The 27,606-nt window shown below is 41.0% G+C and overlaps 3 protein-coding genes across 5 annotated transcripts in view; 2 read left to right on the top strand and 1 right to left on the bottom strand.

Annotated features, from left to right (window-relative positions):
- The window catches only part of LOC110835215 (Src homology 2 domain-containing protein sprint), a 335,746-nt gene that overhangs the window by 268,015 nt on the left and 40,125 nt on the right, over window positions 1–27,606 (bottom strand). The gene's annotated exons all lie outside the window — the stretch shown is intronic.
- LOC110835214 (general odorant-binding protein 72) lies at window positions 11,399–17,099 on the top strand. Its single transcript, XM_022075182.2, has 7 exons — window positions 11,399–11,551; window positions 12,580–12,658; window positions 13,053–13,105; window positions 13,850–13,885; window positions 14,754–14,871; window positions 16,543–16,607; window positions 16,817–17,099. The coding sequence occupies exons 1-7, from the start codon at window positions 11,483–11,485 to the stop codon at window positions 16,832–16,834; spliced, it is 438 nt and encodes a 145-aa protein (XP_021930874.1). The 5' UTR covers window positions 11,399–11,482; the 3' UTR covers window positions 16,835–17,099.
- On the top strand, window positions 19,583–26,280 carry LOC147872952 (general odorant-binding protein 72-like). The gene is made up of 7 exons (XM_087353547.1): window positions 19,583–19,751; window positions 20,799–20,877; window positions 21,983–22,035; window positions 23,064–23,099; window positions 23,688–23,805; window positions 25,804–25,868; window positions 25,953–26,280. Exons 1-7 carry the CDS (start codon window positions 19,683–19,685, stop codon window positions 25,968–25,970), a joined length of 438 nt encoding a protein of 145 aa, XP_087209673.1. The 5' UTR covers window positions 19,583–19,682; the 3' UTR covers window positions 25,971–26,280.

The following is a 27,606-nucleotide window of genomic DNA, read 5'->3' as shown; positions in this document are numbered from 1 at the left end:
AACTGGCGAACTGAAAAAGTGAACTCGTGAAAACTCTTTCGCAGATGCAAACCTGTCGTCGTCAGTGACAACGGGCAAATGCGTATTCCATGGAGCAGATGAATTCTTGACAAGCTAATAGTACACGAAGCTCTCTCTGTTTTATGACGCACAAGGTTCATTAGCGTGTACACGAGAGACGGCCTCTGGACCTAGTCCACGATCTCAAGTCCAGTTTCTTCAGGAAACATTTCACGATTTCCTCGCATATGCTCGCGTCTCTCTGGTGGCCACTTCGTGTCACGTCTTCAGACTAAACTTCTGTATGCATCCCCAAATCTCACCGTTTAACAGAGTTACAACTCCATGGCAACTGAATTTCTTACATACAAGATTCCTTTATGTATTTTATTATTATTATTATTAGTGTTCTGTCTGACGACAGGTTCATATGAACAGGATCCTTCCATCCTTTTCTCGGACTGGGACCTGTTCATATACGTTCTTGGCAGATGATCCAGAAGTGGTTTGCCATTGCCTTCTTCTGTGTGTGAATGCCACGGAGGAAAACTCCGTGTTGCCTAGACCACGGCCTTGCCCAACACAAGTTATAAATTCGGGCACCGCCGGGAATCGAACCCGAGACCCCAGGATTACAAGGCCAGCGTTCTAACCGCTAGACCACCTCATCTTATTATTATTTAGTGTTCTGTCTGACGACAGGTCCGTATGAACAGGATCCTTCCATCCTTTTCTCGGACTGGGACCTGTTCATATACGTTCTTGGCAGATGATCCAGAAGTGGTTTGCCATTGCCTTCTTCTGTGTGTGAATGGAGTAATTGTTGGGATGCCACGGAGGAAAACTCCGTGTTGCCTAGACCACGGCCTTGCCCAACACAAGTTATAAATCTGAGCACCACCGGGATGTATTTTATCAGTAATTAAATCGGTCATCATCAAAACCACTTGAGTCCACAAAACTTAGGTTCGAGAGCTAAACGAAATTGACAGCAAACATTGCATTTATTTTATGTTTGATTTGTTTTTCTCGAAGAATTATTGACAAGAATCTAATATGTAGATGCTCGCTAATCTGTTTTGCATGTAGAGTTCTAACCTAAAGTTATTTATAGACTCTCTTTGTTTTAATACGTACCCACGTAATATTGCAGGAGTCTTTCGTCACTGCTGAGGCGACCTATTTAATTCGCTGTGGGTTTTCATAATGGTCAGATACTAAAGTTATAAATAAACCTGCGCGCGTGTGATGAATGTTATTTTACCCTGGAGACTGCAATGGTAGGTACGGCGATAGAAGGAGCATCATTTTAATATATTTTAAATATTTTAAATATTTAATAAAATATTTTATTCAGTATTAAACCTTGATCGGATACAGTAATACTTCTGAATCACCTCCAGACACAACTGTGTTGTCTACTATTTCATCTCTGACCGATGTAAACATCAAAAGCATCACTTCAAACAATAAAGTTGATCCATTATATGAAAATATCTGGACACGACCTCCAAAAACTACACTACGAAAAATTGTAATTGAGTTTTAAATTTAATATAATTTTACACCTGATGATGGTTTAATAAAACCGAAACATGTTGTAACTGTTCCAATTGTAAATCGATTATTCGATATGGAACAAAGAATTATATTTTAATTATTTTAATTATCTTATTTTGAATACATTGTGATTTGACGGAATAACCAAATAATTTAATTTTAATTCAATAAATCACAATATGACGCAACTACACTATTTTAAAAAATATTTTATTGTGATTAGACGGTTAAAATTAAACAATTATAATCATCACAATATGAAGAAACATTATCATCTCAAAAAGAGGACTTATGTGGGTACGCAAATAACCGATTAAACTCATATAATTAATAAAACCACACAACTACAAGCAACATTGACAGCTGACAATCGCAGATCGACGCCCTACTAATCGCAGCAGATCCTGTGTACAAACGCGAGACATGGAACAGTGAACAACCAGTAACTGTCGTGACGAGGAGTCTCATAATGGCGTACAAGCGGGCGTCGTTTGTCATTCCTGTAGACCCGGCAAAGAGCCACAGGAATTCTGATGAGTCCAGCGCATTGCACGGCGACTCCAAATTAATTGTGTCCGTCTGTGACAAACTGCGCGCACATGCGAGCAGAATAACGTTGTTTAGGGACGTCCACTCTACACATTCTGTTACAAAGCCCCCACGAGGACCCTTTCGAAGACGGAGCTTCGAAGCGTTTTTGAGGAAACATAAATTATTGACCACGTAACTACAGTGGTTGATTCATTATACCAGCAGAAGAATCGGGCGAAGTTCCCTGTGGGGAAAGGCCCTTTTCTGGTAAATTTAGTTACTAGGATGATATTGGCAGCACTGGACCAGTCGCACGAAGTTTTCTGGTTAGAGATTTTATTGTTTCAGTTTAATGTTGACCTTGTGATATGAGGTAAATATAATTATTCCGTGATCTGATATAATTTAAAAAACACGTAATACACAGCGTTAATAAGAGACAACTCATTACTAAAACGTATCGATTGTGCTTCACAGGTTAACTTTTCTCGTTGGCGTCCATAGATGGAAGTATAATTCCAAAATAAAATAAAAATTATAATTACATGTAAAATATAATTGGTGAACTTTAACTTTATTAATAAATTTGGCGTCGAAGTTGTCAATTATTCTCAGGTAAATTAACTAGTATTTTATAATACGATTTTTTTAAGTTCTTTCGAAAGTCATGTTTATGGACACATGTGGTTTCTATTTTCATGTGACTTTTCACAAAAACGTTCTTCGTAAAAAAGGTTACTAGGGGAAGACACACAAATCACGAAAAAGATATAACCGCGAACGTTAAAAACAAAACAATTACCACACAGTTAATTATGTATAATCGTAGAGAAGTGCCGTCTGGTGACTGTTCTTACATTTACTAACTCCCTCCCCTCCGCAACGTGGCTCTTGGTGCTAAATGGCTTCCAGGTAATGAAGCTCTCAGGGTATAAGACCGGGGTTACGAGGGAAACCACGAGTTCCTGATTCCAGCGTACCTGCAGCTTAAAGTGGAATTAATTAAAACTCTAATTAAATCATTTTGGCAAGCCCCGGAACATAGGATGTTCACACGCACTGAATCTACTGACTTAATATCTCGTATCATGGTCGCCAGTTCTGCGGGAGGCTTCTGGTACCTTTCCATACTGCATTTGTATGTGAGCGTGTCCAAACTAACTAACTAAATAGATGGCTTAGGGAACCCAAAGGTTCATCACCGAATTAACCAAAGCCCTCCACCGTTCCCTGCCCTGGGCCAGTAAAATCCAATCGCCGAACGTGTCCAAAACAAATTTAAAATCAACTGCAGACCAGAGTTAACATTTTAAAAGATAAGTGCAGAATTCGGAGAGCGTAGTGGCGAAATCTACGAGATGCGATCGGAAAGTTTCGAGACTGCGCCTATAAAAACCCGTACTCTTATCTCAGGTATTAAATTCATCCATCACCCTCGAAGTAGTTCCCCTGGGAGTGAACACAACGATCCCAGCGCCGCTGCCAAGCCTGGAAGCATCCCTGGAAATCGTTCTTTGTCAGCCTGTCAAGCACCATCTGCGATTCTGCCTGAATCTCTTCTATCGTCTCAAATCTCCTTCCCTTTAGCTGAATTTTCATCTTTGGGAAGAGGAAGAAGTCACACGGCGAATAAGGAGGGTGCGGGATGACGGCCATGGTGTTTGAGGCCAAAAACTGCCGAACTTTGAGGGCGGTGTGCGCTGGCGCGTTGTCATGATGTGTCGCATGTGGAGTTCTTCCTTTAGAATCAGCTGACAGGTCCCATAGCCTATCCCAACAATGTCGCACAAGTCGTTGGTGGTACGACGTCGATCTTCGTGAATGGCCTGCCGAATCTCCGTAACATTTTCGGGCGTTGTGCTCGAAGATGGTCGTCCAGAACGCTCGTCATCATCGACAGAGGTTCGGCCATTTTTAAAACGTGAATGCCACACAAACGTCTGTGCACGACCCATTGCGGACTCCCCAAATGCTTGCTTTAGCATTTCATAGGTTTCCGTAGCCGATTTGGCGAGTCTTTGGCAAAATTTGATGCACACGCCATTCCGAAATCGCAGGAGGGTCGGTGTAATGCACTACCAAAACGCCCGTAACTAAGAAACAAATGCTAATTCGATGATGCCGGCTGGCACACTGATTCACTATGAATGTAGGCCGCACCCCCTAGCGGCAGAAGCTCGTACTACATCCGGTTCGCCCTCTATTGACACAGTCTTGAAACTTTCCGATCGCACCTCGTATAGAACAATATAATTCGAAAATAACATATAGACATGTTTTCGTGACTGCCTCCAAACGCGTATCGAGTTTACCAGGTGGTATAGATTAATCGGCTTACTAATAGTCTTCTGTGATGTTTAACTACGTAACTGGCGTCTGGGTGGATATCAGCTGACAGTACAAACACACACACAGAGCGTAAGGTAAACAGCTATTATGATAAAGTGGAGCTACGTAAAAGAAGGTGTGACAACGTATGTATACGAAAGGCATCAGAGAAGATATCGGAAGTTTGCACCTCCTGGATTATCGAAAATATGTGAAACAAAATAGTTTAAGTTCGGATTTATCGAGGTATTACAAACAAACAACAACATCATAGCTCTACGTTTACCAAATTTGTATATTTATTTTATTACATTTTCCAAAAAAGAATATTAGTACAAAATTAAAAAAAGGAAAAATTTAAGTGACCTCCTAGTACTGTAACGGCAATTCCAAGTTTCGTCGAAATTCGTCTATTGCTTCTAATCGTGTATCAATGTTGGTGGATTACCATTTCGTCTAAAACTCTGATGGTAAAGGTAACAGGTTCTTCGAAATATTACTAAGTACACGACTCCACAGATTATAAGATCTCGGTCTAATTGACAAAGAAGCTTTTGTTTTCACGAAAAGCGAATTGCAAGAACCGATGCTTTGTTAACGTTTCTCGTACCGCTCAGTTCGCCAGTTCTTTAAAACATTTCTCGACGTCCCAGATTTCTTGGGGGCATTGCATTTTACCCAAGGAATTCGTTTTTTATTGGTTTCATATGATTCTCAGAAAAAAAACCCAATTAACATCACCCCGAACATTAATCATTTGTTCCTTGCACTATTAATTCTTTGAAGTGGAACTGAAATTGTAAACATTATTTCACACGCCGTCTAGCGCGCTCTGCACGACAATATTAAGAACCAAAATGGAACCCGACAGTGTATGCTGCCACCTGTTGACAAGTATGAAAACTACAGTACTTCCGGTGATCATTTTGTCAAATCATTCTGTAGAACTGATCCTGAACCAATCAGTTCCTGATAACGAATATATTCTATCGACTTTTTCGACATCCTACATAATTTGATCATTCAATTTGTCGAAAAGTGCGAATTATGAAACTCCCTACTAAGCACAAGGCAAAAGTGTACTGTTAAGTTCTAACTGGCAGGTAAGCGGGTTTATATACCATTTCTTCGCCGACAGTAATTTCTATCCATGGAGTTTGCTAGATCCTTGTCGTGTGGGTCCGAGATCGTAGTGCTTCCTGGCGGCAGGCGAGTTACCTAAAACCAGTTACTCAGGTTACATTTCTGCGCAGACGCCAGATCCCCTGTGTAGGCAACACGATCTACATAACTCACACATATGATAATACGAGAGGTTAAATATTGCCCAGAAGTGTTTTATTACACATTTACACTTGAAATGGTAGAAAGAAATATGTTTACGGGGCTGTTTCAACAATAAATGCAGTGTTAAAACAGCTACAACAAAGCGGATGAGGAAAAGGGAACATCACGAGGAGCGTAGCGTCCTCACGGTTCGTTAAGCAGGAAAGCTCTCGAATACCAACCTGCATGCAAATAATATCCCACACAGGGTGTCTCGAAAAATATTTACAACAAAATTCTTCCAAACAGTGTCAGTGTCCCAGTGACTAACTTATAAATTAAAACTTTACAGACCTCTACTTATTCTATTTAACGACACCTTTTCAACCGCACAGTCTACTGCAAATAACTTACAGAATGGCAGTGAATGACAAATCAGAATTATTAGACAGCGATCGTACGACATCGTGCGTTTCACCTGGAGGAGCTGAGGACAACCACGAGAACTGCCGAATATTAACCGGTGACGCCAGGCTCGACGGCGCAACGAATGCTTATTTAACGACGATTTTTTCGTAAGTTATATGACTTTGATACCAGAACAAATTTGAGTCATTAATTTGGAAGGAGGTGGTAGGAAGTGGTCAAGGCTAATTTTAATGTATCAAAGCAGGAAATCTGGGAGGGGTCGTTAAAACCGCGGTTGTGTGTTCCTACAAAGTTGAAATTATGATAGAACTCTTTCAGGTAAGATCATGTTAGGGAAATATGAATTGGTGGTTTCGGGAGACGTAATAACCAACGCCATCTGCAGACTCTAAAAAACACATACATTTGATGACGTCACATCCGCTTTCCGTAGAAATCCACGGCGCTACAGATTGGGTGAAGACACACCAAGAATGAATTCAAGGCCTGCTCCACAGTGCGTTCAGAAAATCTATCTCCGTCATTCATAACAACATCCATCTGTAAAACATGAATTTCACCACTGATACTGGGAACGACCCGTTCTTCAAGTGCCCTGAGCATCTGCGGGTCCCAACTTTTCGTTGGCTCGATCTATAGACATTTTGGTAGGACTCCTTGGATGAGGGATCGGCCCATCGCAAGGCCTCTACCTGTACACAGGACAAACATACATGGCTTGAGTGGGATTCGAACCCACGGTCCCAGCGACCAAGCGGCCACTGCAGACCCCCACAACTGATACGTAAAATCCAATGTCGTAATCGTTCGCTGTTTGACTTGCCTACATCAACTACCACGTTTCATAGCGTCAAATGAGACGAGACATAACCCACAGTAAACAAAAACATGGCGTATAGTGGGACAGCTTTACTATATTTTACGTAAATACAGAGTTGGACCTCAAGATGTGTATATTCTGCTACAAAGTTGAGGTCATTAAACGTTATTTCACCGAAGACATGAATAGTAAATTAATTTGTGGGACTAGAGCCCTTCACGGGAGTTCATAAAAAGTTCTCTGGTTTCCAGTTCTGGGCTTTGACGCCGTGCGGTTCACGGCGTCAGAACCCAGATCAATAACCTCAAGGAATTAATTAAGTTTAAACGGCGGATTAGAAAGAAGAAACATTTTCATATCGGAAGCTTCATTCGCCTTGCGGCACCGAGTACAATCACGTAAAATACCGGTGAGTGGAATCGACGCATTGGCCATGACCCGAACACAGATGAGACACATTCTGAAGGCTGCAACATCACCAAAGTCTCGCACTTGTTCCTGGGGACAGAACATTGTTTCTGCATTAGCGCCCAGCTGTTGCTTCGCGGGTCGCCTAGCTCCCGCCCCCCATCAGGGCCAAACAGTGGTGTGAAAAATTCACCCGTGGAAGGCCGTGTGTGACCACACTCACAGATGAATGTGCGAGGTTGTGTTCACGTGCCGGCTGGTCAGGCCTGTCGCACTTCTAGGGACGGTAAAGAGCCGAGTATGGAGCATTGGCAGAATAATAGCCGACACTGCAGATGACTTCAGAGCGACCTGACCCAGGGGCACAGTCAGACGAAAGCTGTGTACACTGCCAGTCACGTTACTTTTTAATATTATCCTCTCATACCTACGTGCCACGGTGGTCTAGCGGTTAGAACGATGTCCTTGTAATCCTGGGGTCTCGGGTTCGATTGCCGGCGGTGCCCGAATTTATAACTTGTGTTGGGCAAGGCCGTGGTCTAGGCAACACGGAGTTTTCCTCCGTGGCATCCCAACAATTACTCCATTCACACACAGAAGAAGGCAATGGCAAACCACTTCTGGATCATCTGCCAAGAACGTATATGAACAGGTCCCAGTCCGAGAAAAGGATGGAAGGATCCTGTTCATATGGACCTGTCATCAGACAGAACACTAAATAATAATAATAAACCATTACGTTAAAGACTAGTTCTAAGACCAGGCAGTACAAAACTGATTTCGCTGTCCTGGGATACAGCTCTATGGAGAGATGAACGCATTGTACTTCTTATGCAGTGGAACTGGAAGTGATTGGTGGACACCCCTGTCTTGAATAATGCGAAAATTGGCAGTTGGATACGTGAAGAATAGAGCCTTCGGAAGCTGTCGTTCTGCAACCCCCCATTTGGGTCTTAGTTAGAGTGGAAAATCGGATACATTTAACTAAACGCCCCTAAGAGTCCCATCACGGTGGAATTTTCTCTAATTGCAGGATAATGTTAATAATATTTTGCTGGAAGGTGTCAGGGTCGGGGCAGTAGAAGTGAGAGTGAATTGATCTGTCAAGAGACAGCAGCTTCCTTTGCCCTCAGGTTAACTACAGTCGTTATTTGACAATACACGGAGCGTTCTGTCACTTCCGGGCTCCCAGCAGGAACTGTTACAAGACAGGAAGTTGATTTTGTTTTGTTTTTAATGGAGCGATTCTCGACCAAATTTGGGTTTATTTCCGTTTAATAAAATTCATCTTCCTTGCGGTTAGATAATGATACCTACGCAATTAACACGTTATTTAAAGAAAATAAATACAAACTTATATTGTAACGAAGGTAAGTTCTATTGAAATGCAAATATTAGCAGAAATTGAAGGTCTGAATGTTATGCGACGTGACTGGCACACGATAATGCAACTAGAACGTAGATATAACGGGACTGTTTGAGTATAGAATTTCAATTTATTTCCGAGAGATGACGTGTTCAAGATATAAATTAGTGTCATTATATATTCAGCGATTAAATAAACAAATAAATCCCGAGTGAAACATGAAATGACAGAAGAACAGCTTACGGGGATGGGGCTCTGTCAGGAGGACATACATTTCGTTGGTTTAAGCGTTTTCAAGAGGGCAGAGATTTTGTTGAAAATGAACCTCTCCGTGGACGACTGGATGGTGGGCAAATTGATCATTTTACTCGGCACAGACTACCGAATAATGGCAAGAGAATCAAATGAGAATAAGGGGTCCACAGTTATCACAGAAAAATGTGTGCCACACTCTTTGAGCGCTGAGGAAAACACACGATTGGACGCCTGCAAAGATTCTGTGCAGACAGCTGACGGTGAATCTATTTTCTAAACACCATCATTGCTGGGGACGAGTCGTGGTGTTTCCAACATCATCCTGAGACCAAATGAAAAGATGTTCAGAATCGTGATCATATTCTTCGATTACGAAGGGTTAATAATCCATAAAAAATTTCCGTCTGTGTGCTCTGTCTACCTCTATGACCAGGTTCCAGTACTAACTGCACCGCGGTTCATATCGGCCGCCTGTAATCTCCATTTTACACGAGAGATTCAACTTGATCTGACTTCTCTAAAGTGATCTACCGGACAGAAATGAAAGTGTGTATTCATAAGATGCAATGGATTTTATTAGAAAGTTCTTCAATATAACGAACTGGTTTACAGATTAAGATGCAGACAAATTGTTATGAAATTCTGCATGAAGGATATCCTAATTATTTTCACGTTTGTAGAGATTTTCGATCTTATCAATGTTTGATATTGTAAAACACCCAACGTCTCGAGGACTGGATTCGTCCTCGTCTTCAGGTGTAGTGAAGCGAACGCCTACTCCGTGGGATCCATTACAATGAGCTAGTCTCAACTACCGGAGGACAGATCCAGTCCTCGAAACGTTGGGTGTTTCATTACATAAGGCGACGTACGAGGTCCGATAATCCATATTGTATTACAACATCGTCAGAACCCTTCAGAACCTAATTATCTTTCGTACTAATGAAACAGCAGAGTAAACAGAATTTGTCTGTGCAAACACGCCTGTAGACAGCGCCACCAATTAGAAAACTCAACCCCATTCGTACTACGGGATTTCAGTATTACGCTTTCATTCTGAAGACCGCGCCTAAGATAGCAGCAGATGGGGCAGGAGAAATGACTGAAAACCCAAATACTGTTCTCCAGTAAAACCTGCCCCAATGTCAGTTCACGTACCACAGATTTCAAGATTTCAAGTCCACAAATCGAACAAAGAATGTTAAACCAAGTCTTCAGATACAAGACGCCGCAAGTCATGTGACCAAAACCGAACGAGTTCATGTTGGTATACGTGTTTCAAACTAATTAATTATTTGCTGTTTATTTAACGACGTCGTAAGTAACTTAGAATATATAGGATATTAGATGGAAGGAAACATCAGTGGCTTGCCTGAATGTAATACACCGCCATTCACCCGGAAGTACTGAGGAATATCACGAAGAAGCCGTCAGGATAGCCGGTCTAAGGACCGAGATTTGAACCCGAGACTTCCCTAATACGAAGCAAGAGACGTTCGGTTCATGCCGGTAGATGTCACTTGCTCGCCCAGCCTTCATTTCAATTGCGTGTTAATTTTTATGAAAAGACGTACACGCAGATGGAAGGCTTCCTGTAACAACGCAGGATAGAAGCTTAAATCTAAGAAAATTAGGGTTCAGATTTCGATTTCTAGCACAGACGTAGACCTCGCAATTGCTCTGATAATCCACTGTGATATCCAGCAGTACCGGGGGAGGAGGGGGGGGGGTATTTCCTAGTGGATAAAGAGGGCACAGCGTTAAACTGATCACTCATCTTCATCTGGTTACGAACACGCGTACTTTGAGCCTGACATGTTCTTCACATTAGCTTCCGTGGTCTTCCTCATGCACGTCGCTATTTGTCCTTTCGATGAGCCACTGGTAAAACGTCCGATAAATTTCAAAGCGTCTCTTTCACTCCTTTATCTCCTTCGTTCGTTTCTCTCCTTCTAATTCCCCCATTCTCTTTCAAGCCAGAAAATAAAAGAAAGCAATGAAAAACATTAGAAAATTTTCCACCGCTCACGTAAGTACTTTATAGAACCTAACCTAATTGTAACAGGGCTTTTAAGACAGAACATTTTGCCATCTAGTGTCATTAGTGGTAAGTTTCGGGCGTGTTTCACGGAAACTGGACTAATATCAAACTCTTAAAGTACTTCACGTGGGAGGGGGCAGAGTTTAGTTCAATCTCCACACGAAATCAGGGCATCTGTGTATGTGAATGAACAGGGGGTCGGGTCCATTTGTCATGTCAGATGTCGCGAGAGAATTCGATGTTATTTGGACAAGAGTTTCAGGCTGTAAAAAAAAAATGACGACAGAATTGCGATGAAAGTTGAAGAAATGCCTCACTGAAGACGAAGATTCCCATCTGTAAGATACGGAAGACAGGAAGTCTGAACAGTAGTGTTTAATTTTCAAGGCACGCGACCTTGCTTAATCGAAACCAATGAACAAAGCGAGTCGCTGTATAAAAGGGACGGCGACGTAACTCGTTCGCTTTTAGAAGAAAAATGTTCCGATTTGCGGTCGCTGTGATCTGCGCGGTGGTCCTGGCGGACACCCTCAGAGGGACGTCTGCTGTAAGTACATCGACGTTTCAGCTGCGACATCCAACTCTTCGCAACACCCACTTACTCTCTGTTCGTCACGAGAGACAACTGGCGATTAGCACAAGGGCGCTAGACGTGCATGTGTGTTATTTATACACATTATACACCGTACTTCCACATATTTTCTCCTGCAAAATTACTTACGAAATTTGGAATCAGAATATTTATAGCACAGCTTAAATAATCAAGTTACTGTATTGAAAATGTAATATTGTCTATGAAGCTCGAAACAAAATTATGTTGATAAAAAGGGGCTTATCGAAAGGGACTTTATTTGTGTGAGTAGCCGTCAGTGACATTTATTGGAGTTGAGAGAGCGTGCTGGTAACTGTGCTGGGTATTACATATTTCACTGACAAATGTATTTATTTATTCTAAGCAAAAAGTCAGTATCTTTCAAAGTAAGTGGCAGCGCTGTACTGAATCTTTGTTATTCCTCGAATTTATCAGACGATAAACGCAAACTCAGCTCAACTCAACTTCGTCCTCAGTTACTTGATATTCAGTTCTGCAGAAGTGTCGTGTGAAAATTTTTTCCTACAATTTGCAGTACGAACACTTTCCAAACGCCTTCTCTGCAGTACCGTTTCCTCTACAGGGCGTAACGTCGAAGTTTTGTAGATCCTTAGCTGTTCATGATGTATCAGATTCTGGTCATGAACGCTATTCATCTGTCACACAGTGATAATTAATCACCATTCTTCCCATTAAATACCGTGACTTCTAAAAACGTACACAATAAAGTTTATTGTCTCTAGGTAAGTATTTTTAATACTAAACAAATAAGTTGATTGTGGGTTTCGTGGGGTCACAGGGCAACTTTAGGGTTCAAAACGATGTATGCCCTCAAACTCAAGTACGAAGTTTTATTGAAATTCGTTCACTGATTAAAGACAGCGTACGAAGAATGGGAAACATCAATCAGAGATACGAGTTCACTTGGGAAAAAAAATGTTCATAGTAACATGGGCAGTTTATCGGGTCCATTGTTTTTGCAGGGAATGTCGATGGACCAGGTGAAGCAAACAATGAAGATGGTGAGGAACGTGTGTCAGCCGAAAACAGGCGTCTCCGTAGGTAAGAGGCCATCAAACGCAAATCTTTGCGAGCGACGATTAACAGCGCCACTCCGTCTCGAGTGTCTTTACTGAACTTACAGACAAAATTTATTTCTAAACCTACATGTAAATAAATAAACAGCACTGAATCGTTATGCAGAAAAATCTATAATATCCTAAAAATTAATATTTCCCGTCTTAACGGATATTCTAAATCTGCAGGAGCAATTTTGTTATGGTGGTGATGAAACTTTGGCTGTCATAATATAGTAATTAGCCTGAGTTTCTTATACACTTTGGGATTCTCTAAATAATTTAGAAAGTAACGATGCACGATGTTAGACTCTGGTTGACCGACTATTATAAAGCCCGGGTTAATTAACAGTAGCTTAAAAGTCATCTTAATATTACAGAAATGGTGGAAGGAGTTCAGGCAGGAAACTTTCCCGAAGACAACAATCTGAAGGTAAGAATTAGTTTACGAAGCACTAAGCGAGAACAAGTTTCGTTCACTTTCGACGCAGAGCAGCGACAGACATGTTCCTGCGAAACGTCGCGTTAATGAATATTAACGATTTTTATAAAAGAACTGAACTTACAGGCGACGAAAAGTTACTCACATTTAGTGTGGAAATTTTTTATATAATAGCATGAAATGTTAGACTAATATTTTAAGAGACGCCACATTGCGTGTTTCTGACCAAAACTTATAAGTTGCACCTATAAAGACTTAGATTAAACCCTTAAGTAGACAAACGACCGTATATGAACTGTATAAGTCAACGCTTACTATACCAGAATTAGCGTTAACATTTTTACGTATATGAGGGTGTGGATTGGATTCAACTAGCACAGGACACAGATCACCTTTTGCGAGCACGATGATGAATACATTCCATAAAACACGTAGAGATACCTGACTAGCTAAACGACTAACAGCTTTTCAACAAAAACACTGATCAATGAACTTTTAATACAAGCAGTTAATGGGGAAGACGTGTTTATTACACTGAAGGTATATGTCCTTGCTGCCTCCATCATCAGGGCGATCATTGCCCTGATGATGGAGGCAGTCTACACGACGCTACAAACCAGGATACAGCCATGTTTGGACTCACAGCCGCGAAAACCTCAGATTATATTTAGGAATTACAGAGTAAGTTTAAAAGGAACCATCACGTGTTTATTGAAATGGCGTTCTTGGTTTCAGTGCTACATGAAGTGCGTCTTGGGGATGATGCAATCGGTAAGTTCACTTAAAGCAATCTGAATCATAACACTTCAACGAGAACATCGATACTAAGTAACACTTTCTTATACGGTCTTGTAATGCCGCTTATGTTATTAGCATCATTTTCGTATTCACAGATTTCATCTGTTAGATAAATGAAAGCAAACATTTCTTTCAACACGTCGCATGATGGCCAGGAACATTATTTTCTTTGTAAACTCTCTTGAAGAGAGCTGTAATTGTGCTGGTTCTGTATGGAGACAGAACAGTCTCCAACTGCCTGTAGTTTGGGTGTGAGGTTTTGGAAGTTCAGGACGTCTTCTGACTGAATTATCTAAATTTCTCCGAAAAACACACGCCAGGTTATATCTCCAAAACTACTGACGGATTTCTACAAAATTTGCTGCTGGGCTACGTAAAAAGTCAGAGTTTTAATATTTGTTAAGCTGAAAGTGTTCTTTCGGTTTGATGAAACATGTTTTCCTTTGAAAGATCTACAATACATATCATCCATACGTGCAATGAAGTTTTTCTGAGAAATCTGACGAAACCATCACTTAATTGCTTAATGCTGAAGTTGGTTTTCTGGGTTCGGACGCCGTGCTGACTTCTAGGCAGATACCATCTGCAGTGTGAAACGCTGATATGTACCTACAAGGCCACACGGGTCCACAACCCAGAGCACCTGGCATCTTGAACGTCGTAAAAACCTCATATTTGATTTTACCTCAAACTTCATCACGTGTCACAGGGCCCTCGCGAATAAAATTAACATAAGTGTACCAAATCTGATCGAAATCCGTCCAGTTCTTGGAAATGAAACATGCAGACGGACAGACCCTTTCCACAAGCATTTCCATACTTTTGACTGTCGTGTTCACAGCTGAAGAACGGGAAGTATAAGCCGGACGCAGCCATGGCTCAGGCCAAGATCCTCCTAAGCGGAGACACGAGAGACAGGGTCATCGGAGCCATGGAGAAGTGTCGTAACGCAGCGGACGGTACGTGTGCAGACACAACACAGTTCATGGGAGGCAAACAGGAAGGCTTCCGTCAACCACGTTTCCTTATTTTAATCAGACTTATGGTATCGCTTCTCGGTCTGTCTGTCTGTCTTCTACCCACAAGTCCAGTAATAACTACCCAACTGCTTGATGAATTTGCATGCAACTTTGTACAACGCTACTTTGATTCAAGTCATATCTATGTAGGATATTAAACAAAATGGCGGAACTAGGCTCTTACCTTCCGCTTAACAGCGATGACACTTCGAAGACCTTCAGTCCTCATGTTGTATGGAGGTGAGTCAAAAGTAAGCACTGATTCTGTAGACTAACTAACTAACTAACTAGATGGCTTACCGAACCCGAAGGTTCATCACCGAATTAACCAAAGCCCTCCACCGGACCCTGACCTGGGCCAACAAAATCCAGTCTCCTTCAACTCCGATCTCCCATAGATCCCGCCTGAGATTATCCTCCCATCTACGTCTAGGTCTCCCCAGAGGCCTCTTCCCCTCAGGCTTCCCAAATAGTGGACCCAATCAACCAGATGGCTTACCGAACCCGAAGGTTCATCACCGAATTAACCAAAGCCCTCAACCGGACCCTGTCTTGGGCCAACAAAATCCAGTCTCCGTCAACTCCTATCTCCCGTAGATCCCGCCTGAGATTATCCTCCCATCTACGTCTAGGTCTCCCCAGCGGTCTCTTCCCCTCAGGCTTCCCAAATAGTGGACCCAACCAACCAGATGGCTTACCGAACCCGAAGGTTCATCACCGAATTAACCAAAGCCCTCCACCGGACTCTGTCCTGGGCCAACGAAATCCAGTCTCCTTCAACTCCTATCTGCCATAGATCCCGCCTGAGATTATCCTCCCATCTACGTCTGTAGACATTGTATTTATTTCATACGCTAACAGTTACAAACATGCAGACGGCTTGGATTTTGGAACTTTATTCATTACAGACAAATTTAAGGACGTTAAAATTTATTCTATAGACTCTGCACAGAAACGAATCAGTATATTATTAATACGAAAATTTATAGGTGTGAATACAGACAAGGAATGACGTAACAGAATGAAAGTAGGTGTCGTGTGTCTTTCCGCAGAAGTAAGTTTTAGTTTTCGAAATACTCGATAGTCTGATACTGAGGCACAGAAACAATATTACCTCAGAAGTTGATGTAAAAAGTGTCCATTGACGTAGGAAGATTACGTAACAAGACGGAAACACATTTGAAATATAAATGAGAAACACTTGAATTCAAGAAAGCGCATGATAACTGAATAAGTTTAAGTATAAAGTCTGCTTGTGTCTTCATAACATTTTGACAATATATATAACATTTGGGCAAGGTTGGTCAGTGCTAGAATCAGCAGTGTCTAGCAGTTTTCAGGCTTTGTTACCGATTAACCTGAAAACCAGAAAAAGTCACAAATCTCTAAATGTGAGGGATATTTAGTTATTGAATGTTGTAGTAAACGAACACTTTACCACATACAAAGTTAGTAAATCTTTCAATTTGTATCTGAAAACAGAACGTAAGATGTTTTGATAACCAATTAATCCTCAGACATAAATATAAGTGTTTTGAGTGACGAAATTTTAGGTGTTAGAATTTAAGTTAAATATACTGAAATGAATTTAAATGTGTGTAATAATTCCAGGGATTACTGAAGGCTGTGAAGTCGCTTTCGTCACCACAAAGTGCATCTACAACGCCGACCCTGATGTAAGTCATCGCCGTTGATATAATTCTGAGGAACACTCACGTGACATTCGAAGTGATCGGAAAATCACGCAAAATATTCCTGAGACACGTTCTATTTGTCAGAAAAATAAACTACATTCAAATGACAAAACCCCCAAAACAAAGTATATAACATTTTGAAAATGTTCAACGATGCCTTTCACTAATCTTTAGTATTCTTGTTCTTTCAGTGTTTCTTTTTCCCTTGAATGGATATTCCAGCTTACAACCGACGACGGAGGAAGGAATGTTCCGCAGAATGCGTGACGAATGACCAAGAATCACAGTTTCCCTGCCAACATAACCAATAAATAACACAAGTTCTTAATCTGAATATATTTTTGCTGCCAACACTGTAATAATAAATGTATTTAATCTTCTTAGAGTTACACAGCACAATTCTACACGAATGACAATCTCACATTTTCACTGTAACCTTGATATGTTACGAAATAAAGTTTACTAAAAGGACAAGGAAGGCGTTTAAGACAAATTGCGGGCAATCTCAACCCATCCATTCACCCAAACCTAACACGGAAGAATTTCGTGCAATTTGGAACAGAAAAACATTGTAAAAATAAATGAGATGGTAAAGTTGCGTCATATTGTGATATAATAAATATATATTATTTAAATATTGTCCGTCTAATCACAATAAATTCTTATTAAATATTAAAATATTACAATAATTAACATTATTTAAAATATTAAATGATGTTCTTTATCGAAATATTCGATTTACATTAGACCATCATTTTTCCACGACATGTTTCAGTTCCTAAAAGAACTCTCTTCAGGTGTATATAATTATATAAAGATTCAAATCAATAATAACTTAAATACAATTTCTATATATTATTTTAGCGTACATTTTTATCAAATGTTTATCAGATATCAAACGATGTGAAAAAGAACATCGAATATGTTATTAAAATGGAATAAAATCTGAAAAAGAAGACAATATTTAAATAATATATATTGTAAAAATAAATTTATTTTGATCTGTACACTGTAATTCTTTGAATTTCTAACTGGTACGTCGCATGGGCGCCATCTATAAAAGTGAAATTATGGCCCTAGGCAGTGTAACAACTGTGCTATAGCGTATTAATTTCATCAACACAGCCTGTGACAAATAAATAATTATATGCAGCATACAAAGGCGCGATCAGAGATGCGTACAATATTTTATGAGAAGACCCTGAAGGGAAGAGAATAATATTAAAACGGAGCTTAAGTAAATAGGATACGACGGCGTGGACAGGATAGAACTTTCTCATATTATTAGCAACTGACAGGCTAAGCGACTATAAGCTTCTGACGAAGGGCTCTGGGTCCTAAAGATGGAGAATTTCTTAACTGTCTGATCGGCTATCAGCTCGTCATGAAGGGTTACGTTCATGGAATCTGTAAACACCGGCATGTATAAAAGGTAACAGAATCACCCTGATGATGGAAGCAGTAAGCGCCTCTGTAACGTCGGTCAATTTATACCACGCTGCAAGGCGGAATGTCCGAGAAGACAAACTTCACATTGAAGTTGTCATTTTCATGGTTTAGAGATAAAACTGCCATCTAGAATCAGCACATGAAACAACCAGCAGATACTCATACCTTTTAAGTGGCGTAATCGTCGTAATCTTTCATCCGGGCACTTTATCCCGTGAAAAGGAAATTTAATCAGACCAATTGCATATGTGCAAGCTCTCCATTTGCGGGCTAACTAACGAAATAACTCGACAGAACAGGGACTTCATCAAACTAACTGAACTCTCATAGAGTAAGAAATTCTCCGCATTTTATAAGTTCGTTACCGTTTTCACAAAAGCTGAACACTGGTCCGTAAACTGATGCAGATTACCCTCCAAGCCTATTTTAGTAAAACCCATTTTAATATTATCCCCTGTGTAATAGGTGAAGGGTGCCTTGAGGGTGCGTTGGTTATTTGAACAGGGCGAACAGAATTTCAGGAGTGACGAGCGGAGAAGTGACTCGGCGGTCGTCAGAATGGACGAGCGAAATTCCGAACCCCACTTACGAGAACCAGCTTTCAATCAGCAAACCAGGAGGAACCTAGTCACTTTATTGCCAACTTCACCGTGTCTATGTTCACTCCAGTCACTTTTAACGATGTATCCTAATTGTCGAGGCCTCATAAAAGTAAAGTAAAACTGTCCCACTATACGCCACGTACGTCGCTTGGGGGGAGAGCCGGAAAGACTCCTACTCATTCTTGATCTCGGCACTAGATGGGGGTGAGTGGTCAGCATCACGCCGCGGGAAAGGACCCCGGTACCCATTGGATAGGAGGCTGGACGCAGAGGCTAGAGAAAAAACCTCTCCCCCCGTCGGGGATCGAACCCCAGTCATCCAGCCCGCTTCATATTCTATGAAAAGGAAGACTTCATTATTTCATCGGAAGAATGATGCAGCGTATTTGGTGTTTTTGATGATGGTTTGCCTCGTGAATCGCGATTCTACACCCCCGTATCAGGGCGCATGTCTCCGTAATTTTCACGACAACAAAGTTAATACCAATATTTATTTCCACGTCTAATGCGTGTAATACAGCAGCTTGTAAAGAGTATGACCTTGAAACCAGCCATTACGACGTAAAAGGTTGTTCAAATTATGGGCAGATTGCAGGGTCATACGACAAACAGACGCGAAAGCTTCATTCTTCAGAGGATATTTACAGAACTGGCTGATTATAGATCTGCCTTAATGCTGATTATAATTGGCTCAATTTCTGTGTTTTGAGAATAAAAACAAATGCGCACAAACATTTTTTTTTCCCCCCTCAAAGTACGAAATCAACAACTGGAAACCTGACGTCATCTGCGTTCTGCTTGGATGAATTTGTAACAAATGCCTCTGGAAAATTGCAGGTAGCGATCTGACCTACGAGGATAGCAATTTCATGACCTTGAAACTGGAGAGGTCTACTAAGAACACGCGGATTCCTGACAGTTGGAATCAGTCTTATAAGAGTGCTGACAAACAAACTCGATTACTAACTTCTTCTTTTCTTCGTGTCTGGTTATAAATATAAGCACCATGAATCAACTGGTGAAGAACACCATCGCACTGTTTATTTTCGCAATTGTGTTGCGGAGTGCATCAGCTGTAAGTAATTCAAATGGGAGTAACTGGATAAAACTGTGGTATTATATTTAGGAAAGCTACAACGTAGCACGTAAAGAACGTAGCAGTGCTGACGCGATTTGTGAACTACACCACATAAATCCCCACCCCGAAATTTCAGAAACACCAAAGTAGCGAGCGAAACTTATAACAGTTATTTTCCCACACGTATTTTTATGTTTTTAGTAAGGAAACAATTTCTGTGACTTCTTGAAACAATCCGGGGATCCAATTCTGAAAATAATTTCTACCAAAGCAAACTGTGACAAAGTTAAAATTATCAAATATAATTTCAAATCTCAGGATCGCCGTTAAGTTTACGTTTAAATATGTAATTTTCGAACACAATTCAGACTAAATGTGACACGCCTAAAAATACAGTTCATGTCTTATTTGTATCATCTGGAATGATAGTAAAATGTTGACTCTATAGCGCACAATTTTAAACTTTATAAAAAAGATTTACATAACATTGCAGAAACTTCGTTATGGTTCAACGTACAATTGTTCTTTTTTTTTTTTGCAACAACCACGTGATCAGTCCTCTAAGCCCAGCCCTGCCTGTCCTTATATTAACTGCTTTTATGTGAACTAAGTTGGTTTAAGATGGCCGTGTTGCCTGGTAGAATTTGACAAACGTCTCAGAGGTCCTACAACCCGAAAGACAGCAATATTTGTACCCACCGCCGTGAAAACCTAACCTCAAATCCTACCAACCTTGGTCTTACCCCAGTCGTGACAAGGCTATTTTAACTTCACCACTAAATTCAGCAGCAGAAAATTATCTAAGAAAAAAAAAAGATTTAAACTTTGAGGCAGATTTCAGTAGTACGTATGTACGTTTTAGAAAAAATGTATCAGTTCTTTTAAAAGGTTAAACGTTGCAGACACACGGAGAGAACAATAAAGTTAAGATTGTTTCTGATAAAAGTATTTACAAGTGTCCTGCGGTGAATATATAAACCTTAAATCCAACAGGGTAGTAGATCTACATTAAAGACAATCTTAATTGAATAACAAAATTTCCAGGGGCTGACAATGGAGGAAATAATGTCAACGGGGAAGATTTTAAGAAGCCACTGCCAGCCGCGTGTTGGAGTATCGGACGGTAAGTACAGAAACCCGGAGGGCGAGGTCCCCGGAGTTCCGGTCAGAAACGCAGGGACTTAACAGAGGCGAGTTAACCGATTCACACACACAAAAACTTCCTAAAGTAATTGTTTCTACATTTAGATTCCCGGGCGTCTGTTGAATATTTCTTAATCAATACCGAACGGAACAGGCTGATTTTGTGTACAGGGTGTGGGAAAAAATGGTGCATAATAAGAACGGGGGAAACCTAAATAAAATAAAAGAATATAAGGGAGAATTCTCTGGAAGGAAACTTTCCCGAGATATCGAGACAGGACAATAGTCAAATGCGGCAAGACTCGTGGTATAGAAGGGCACCCGGAAACTGGAAATATGTTGATCCGACGGAAGGTAAGTCGAACAGTCATGATGAGAGGTTAACGCAGTTCCATATGCATTTGTTTCTGTGATAAGATTATAAAAGAGGCTTCAGACATGTTCAAACGGGTTGCAAATGCGATATTTGTAGTTTATAGACCCAGAAATCGGAATTTCCCTTTCGAGATTGCAAAGTTCATGGTACGATGCGCGGAAGTAACTTTACACCTAACTCTGTCCAGCATACACCGTGCCATCTACACGCTCCGCCGATCTCATCTTTTGTTTGTTCACTTAGAAGACACACACGAAGCCAGTGATTATGAACTTTTCCCACATCCCATTCTTACTTTATAGTCGAGTCGTCATTACAGCCGGCAAAGCTTCGTTCCAAATCACGCGCCAGTGAATTCGTAAAGCCACTTAACAGTTCCGACGTCATTTCCATCGTGAAAATGTTCAGCCTTCCCAGGCGAACGCTGCGATAGTTTGCTGACAGGGACGGCCTGCCACCGTCTTTCAGATCTATTCCTGACCATCTCCGTATTACATTTGAGGCCGCGGATTCTGTGATCAATAAATGAGGCTTTAGAGAAAAGTAATTTGTATCGATTTAAGGCCTCCACACCAAGTAACGAAGATGAATCAGTGAAGGCAAACACAGACCTCAGAGGTCAAGAGTCAGTCTGTAGAGACATTGATCATTCTAAACTGCGTGCAAGCATTACTGTGACATAATGTAGCCGAGGGTCCCTTTGTTTCAGAGACCATTGAGGCAGCTTCCGAAGGCCGATTCAGCGATGACAGGACATTGAAGGTAATAACAATATATCATCAGCATCACCATTGAATTCGCCACGGATAGGGACAGTGCACGAGACGAGTTGATGATCAATTTGGAATTCAAGAGATTACATGGCAGTATAAGGTCTTCAGGTCACCTAATAGAAATATATATATTTTAACAATTATTTATTTTAATCCGTCTGATCACAATATTTAAAATTTCTTATAATTAAGATACTAAAATATCATTGATGTTTCATATCGATTGATCGATTTACATTTCGGAACATTTACACAACATGTTTCGGTTTTTATAAAACCATCATCAGGTGTAAAGTATATCTAAGAACTTAAAACTTAATTATGATTTCTGTAGTTTTTTGTAGTTTTTTTGGTAGTTTTTTGGTGATGTTTCATTACGTTTGTTTTTCCATTTTTGGGCGAAGGTGTTGTTTTTCTTAAATGTTATTAGATGTACATATCGGCCAAAGTGAGTGTTCCGACATGTCCAGAAGTAATCATAATTAAGTTTTAAGTTCTTAGATATACTTTACACCTGATGATGGTTTTATAAAAACCGAAACATGTTGTGTAAATGTTCCGAAATGTAAATCGATCAATCGATATGGAACATCAATGATATTTTATTATCTTAATTATAAGAAATTTTAAAATATTGTGATAAGACGGATTAAAATAAATAATTGTTATAATATTCACAATATGACGCAATTACACTATCTTATATATATATATATTTCTTTGGAGTATTAGGGCAGGGAAATTTAGGCGTCAGGATTGGCTAAACATGTAGCCAGAATACGGGATATAAGAAATGCGCCTAAGATCACACGATCGTGATGGATCATGTACCCACATTTGAAAAGGAACGTAGTTGTGACGACTGAGGACAAAGGATGTATGTTTTAAGAAATCATTCTCAGTCTTGTAAGTGTGTGCTTTGTCATGACTTATGCTCTGCACTTAAGCTTTGTATTCAGAATGGCAGAGCTGACCAAATACACTATAAAACGTAATGCATCTGTTTTGTTTTTCCAGTGTTACCTGGCTTGCATGATGGGACTGTCGCACTCGGTAAGGCGCCTTTATTAATACTAAGGTACTTAAGACTCCACGGTGGTCTAGCGGTTAGAATGCTGGCCTTGTAATCCTGGGGTCTCGGGTTCGATTCCCGGCGGTGCCCGAATTTATAACTTGTGTTGGGCAAGGCCGTGGTCTAGGCAACACGGAGTTTTCCTCCGGGGCATCCCAACAATTACTCCATTCACACACAGAAGAAGGCAATGGCAAACCACTTCTGGATCATCTGCCAAGAACGTATATGAACAGGTCCCAGTCCGAGAAAAGGATGGAAGGATCCTGTTCATATGGACCTGTCGTCAGACAGAACACTAATTAATAATTAATTAATTACTTAAGACTGAAGTGTCTTAGGGATATTGAATTTAATTCGTAATAGAAACAGCATTGGAAAGTCACACTCTTATATCACTCTTATTCTAAAGGAATAGCAAATGTTTTTGTGCTATTAAAGCGAAAAGATTAGAAGTTTTCATTTTTCAAAAACGTGTTCCGACTGTATCTTATCGAGACAGGTTACGCGAAAGGGGCTCATATATCGACTTCTTATTGTGTGTAAGAAGCACTCAATTTTTGTTGCAGCTGAAAGACGGCAAGTACCAAGCCGATCTGACGATCCAAATGGCCGAAGATTTGCTGTCCCCTGAAATTAGCGGCAAGGTTAAGAATGTAGCTCAAAAGTGTCGGAACGCAGGTGACGGTAAGTCAGGACTGGACTCCGTATCCCAAATGAAATTTTAGTCTCTACACCTGCCAGTGTGAGAGTAGGGTAAGATTTTAAATTGATAAATCACATGAGAAAAAAATGTATTTTGCACACAATTATTCTGTTTAAATGTGGAACATATGGCCGGGGTCTGTCAGTAAAAGCTGTCCAAACAATATTACAATTCCGGTTGGCAATTCAGAAGATAATTATCTCAAAAATCCCACAAAGACCTATATTTTAGTTAGAATTTTTATAACGCAACGTGTCTTAGACTTTTACAGTCTCTATTATTTAAATACGTGCCTTTACGAGGTGTACGCAGTAATTAAGAAGCTGTTTGTTCGGTCGGCGGGGGCAATTGAGATCCACCAGAGGTCACAGACAACAGGAAAACCTCTGTTGCTAATGCACTGAAAACTGTGGGATTTGTTAATTCAGAGAAGAAAATGTAAAAACTAGGTTAAAGCGGGAGGAGCAGAGTGAATTGAATTGCATTTATTTTCCAGTTAAATGCCTTAATTTTGAGGTGGTGTATTTTTTTTTTGTACTTCCATATTAATTTAATGTTCTGTAAGAAGGATATACGAGCCAAAACAAAACTTGATTTCAGATTTTCTTACCAACTACCAAAAAATAAATAAATGAAACTATTGAAACACGTGAGAATATTTCCAGCACGAACTTGCGATAGATTCACGCGTGTATAGACGTTTTATGAGGGTTTCCATGGTTACAGAGCAAAGAATATCAGATGTCATTGCAATCTGTTTTTGATAGCGTGTCTAGATTTCAATTTAAAACTACGCTCCCTGACTCTAAATTGAATGTAATGTAAACATAAGCTAATTTCCCGTCCAGTTCTATAAATAGCTTCGTGCCGTCTGACCCCCTCTGAATGGAGCAAACCGAGAGTTTCCATAGCAACAAAACTTGGTAAATTACAGCAGCCGAAATGTAAATTTGAACACTCAGCGCCATGTCCATTTCGCACTCTCGTTACGTTACAGGTTACTCGTCTTCACAGACGTAAATAAATAACTAACTAACTAGATGGCTTACGGAACCCTAAGGTTCATCACCGAATTAACCAAAGCCCTCCACCAGACCCTGTCCTGGGCCAACAAAATCCAGTCTCCTTCAACTCCTGTCTCCCACAGATCCCGCCTGAGATTATCCTCCCATCTACGTCTAGGTCTCTCCAGAGGTCTCTTCCCCTCAGGCTTCCCAAATAGTGGACCCAACCAACCAGATGGTTTATGGAACCCGAAGGTTCATCACCGAACTAACCAAAGCCCTCCACCGGACCCTGTCCTGGGCCAACAAAATCCAGTCTCCTTCAACTCCTATCTCCCATAGATCCCGCCTGACATTATCCTCCCATCTACGTCTAGGTCTCCCCAGCGGTCGCTTCCCCTCAGGCTTCCCAAATAGTGGACCCAACCAACCAGATGGCTTACCGAACCCGAAGGTTCATCACCGAATTAACCAAAGCCCTCCACCGGACCCTGTCCTGGGCCAACAAAATCCAGTCTCCTTCAACTCCTATCTCCCATAGATCCCGCCTGAGATTATCCTCCCATCTACGTCTAGGTCTCCCCAGCGGTCTCTTCCCTTCAGGTTTCCCAACCAATATCCGGTGCACACCTCTTGTCTCATGCATGCGCGCTACATGCCCAGTCCATCTCATTCTTCTCGACTTAATCACCCTGACAATACTGGGTGAGGAGTACAGATTTTTAAGTTTTCTCCGTGCCCCATCGTCTTCTCTCCTAGGCCCAAATATCCTCCACAACACCCGATTCTCAAACACCTGCAATCCGTGTTCCTCCCTCTGAGTGAGAGACCATGTTTCGCACCCATACAAGACAACAGGCAAGATTATTGTTTTGTATACTTTAATTTTCAGGTTCTTAGAAATCAGACGGGAAGACAAAATATTTTGGACTGGACGTAAAATAAATAAATAAACAAATTGCATTCTCTCCGCAGGAATCGAAGACGAATGTGACGTCGCTCTTGCACTCACAAAATGCGCCTATGAAGTCGATCCTGAGGTAAGAGCGAAAGATTAATTTCGTACTAGATTATTTTAGAACGTACAGTTTCATTTATAAATATTAATTAATTTCTGATTTCAGCTTTTCTACTTGCCGTGATCGAAGTTCGAGCCCATCCACTGCAGTTTCGTATCACGGGGAAATCCTGATTAGCCTTATCTCACGGCCATAACACAACTTACTGATAACAAACCCCATTGAATCTCACCACTGCGCATAGCCGTCTGCGCAATGTAGTTCCTTGTTGAAACCTTACCCGTCATCGTTCCTTTATTTCGCGATGGTCAATAATTGCTGTAACAAAACTGGTTCCCTGTTTTTACGAGTTAGCTAATTGTTCATGTGTTTTTGTATTTGTGAACATTGTTATAATTTGCATAAATAAATAAATAAATGATGTTAGAATAAATGTCGCGGTCTTATACGCCGATTCCAATCTAATTATTTTATAATCATGATTTAAAGCTTTACATGTTACGTACAAAATAGTTCGCTTACGCACAAGCTCCTACATTGTGTCTGATAATATATTATTATTTAGTGTTCTGTCTGACGACAGGTCCATATGAACAGGATCCTTCCATCCTTTTCTCTTCTCGGACTGGGACCTGTTCATATACGTTCTTGGCAGATGATCCAGAAGTGGTTTGCCATTGCCTTCTTCTGTGTGTGAATGGAGTAATTGTTGGGATGCCACGGAGGAAAACTCCGTGTTGCCTAGACCACGGCCTTGCCCAACACAAGTTATAAATTCGGGCACCGCCGGGAATCGAACCCGAGACCCCAGGATTACAAGGCCAGCGTTCTAACCGCTAGACCACCTCATCTTATTATTATTTAGTGTTCTGTCTGACGACAGGTCCATATGAACAGCATCCTTCCATCCTTTTCTCGGACTGGGACCTGTTCATATACGTTCTTGGCAGATGATCCAGAAGTGGTTTGCCATTGCCTTCTTCTGTGTGTGAATGGAGTAATTGTTGGGACGCCACGGAGGAAAACTCCGTGTTGCCTAGACCACGGCCTTGCCCAACACGTTATAAATTCGGGCACCGCCGGGAATCGAACCCGAGACCCCAGGATTACAAGGCCAGCGTTCTAACCGCTAGACCACCTCATATTATTATTATTATTTAGTGTTCTGTCTGACGACAGGTCCATATGAACAGGATCCTTCCATCCTTTTCTCGGACTGGCACCTGTTCATATACGTTCTTGGCAGATGATTCAGAAGTGGTTTGCCATTGCCTTCTTCTGTGTGTGAATGGAGTAATTGTTGGGATGCCACGGAGAAACCGGGGAAGCCCCCGGAGGAAAACTCCGTGTTGCCTAGACCACGGCCTTGCCCAACACAAGTTATAAATTCGGGCACAGCCGAGAATCGAACCCGAGACCCCAGGATTACAAGGCCAGCGTTCTAACCGCTAGACCACCGTGTGTCGTCTGATAATACCAGTGACATTAATATTTCCTACGCCTTCCTATCAACTGAGTATGTTACAAGTTCTGGGATTTCAGCCGCCTGATTACAGAGTTCTTCGTCTATCGTCAGGTTCTGGACGGTACAGAAGGCCTTCACGTGTACGTGGCAGCTGTGAATATATTGGATAATAAGTACTCGAAAACAGTCGACAAGGGGTAGTCCTCCAGTCATGTTACAAAATGTTACACATGGCCTTGGAATTGGAAGGATTTTTTGTAACAGACGAAGGAACGGAAAATAAGGAAGGATTGG

Source organism: Zootermopsis nevadensis, unplaced genomic scaffold (assembly GCF_977971745.1).
Source record: "Zootermopsis nevadensis isolate Lab colony 2312 unplaced genomic scaffold, Znev_1.0 Znev_ptg000022l, whole genome shotgun sequence".
NCBI classification, from domain to species: Eukaryota; Metazoa; Arthropoda; class Insecta; order Blattodea; family Termopsidae; genus Zootermopsis; species Zootermopsis nevadensis.
The sequence above is the reverse complement of the archived record's forward strand: the minus strand, read 5'-3'. Positions and strand labels throughout refer to the sequence as shown.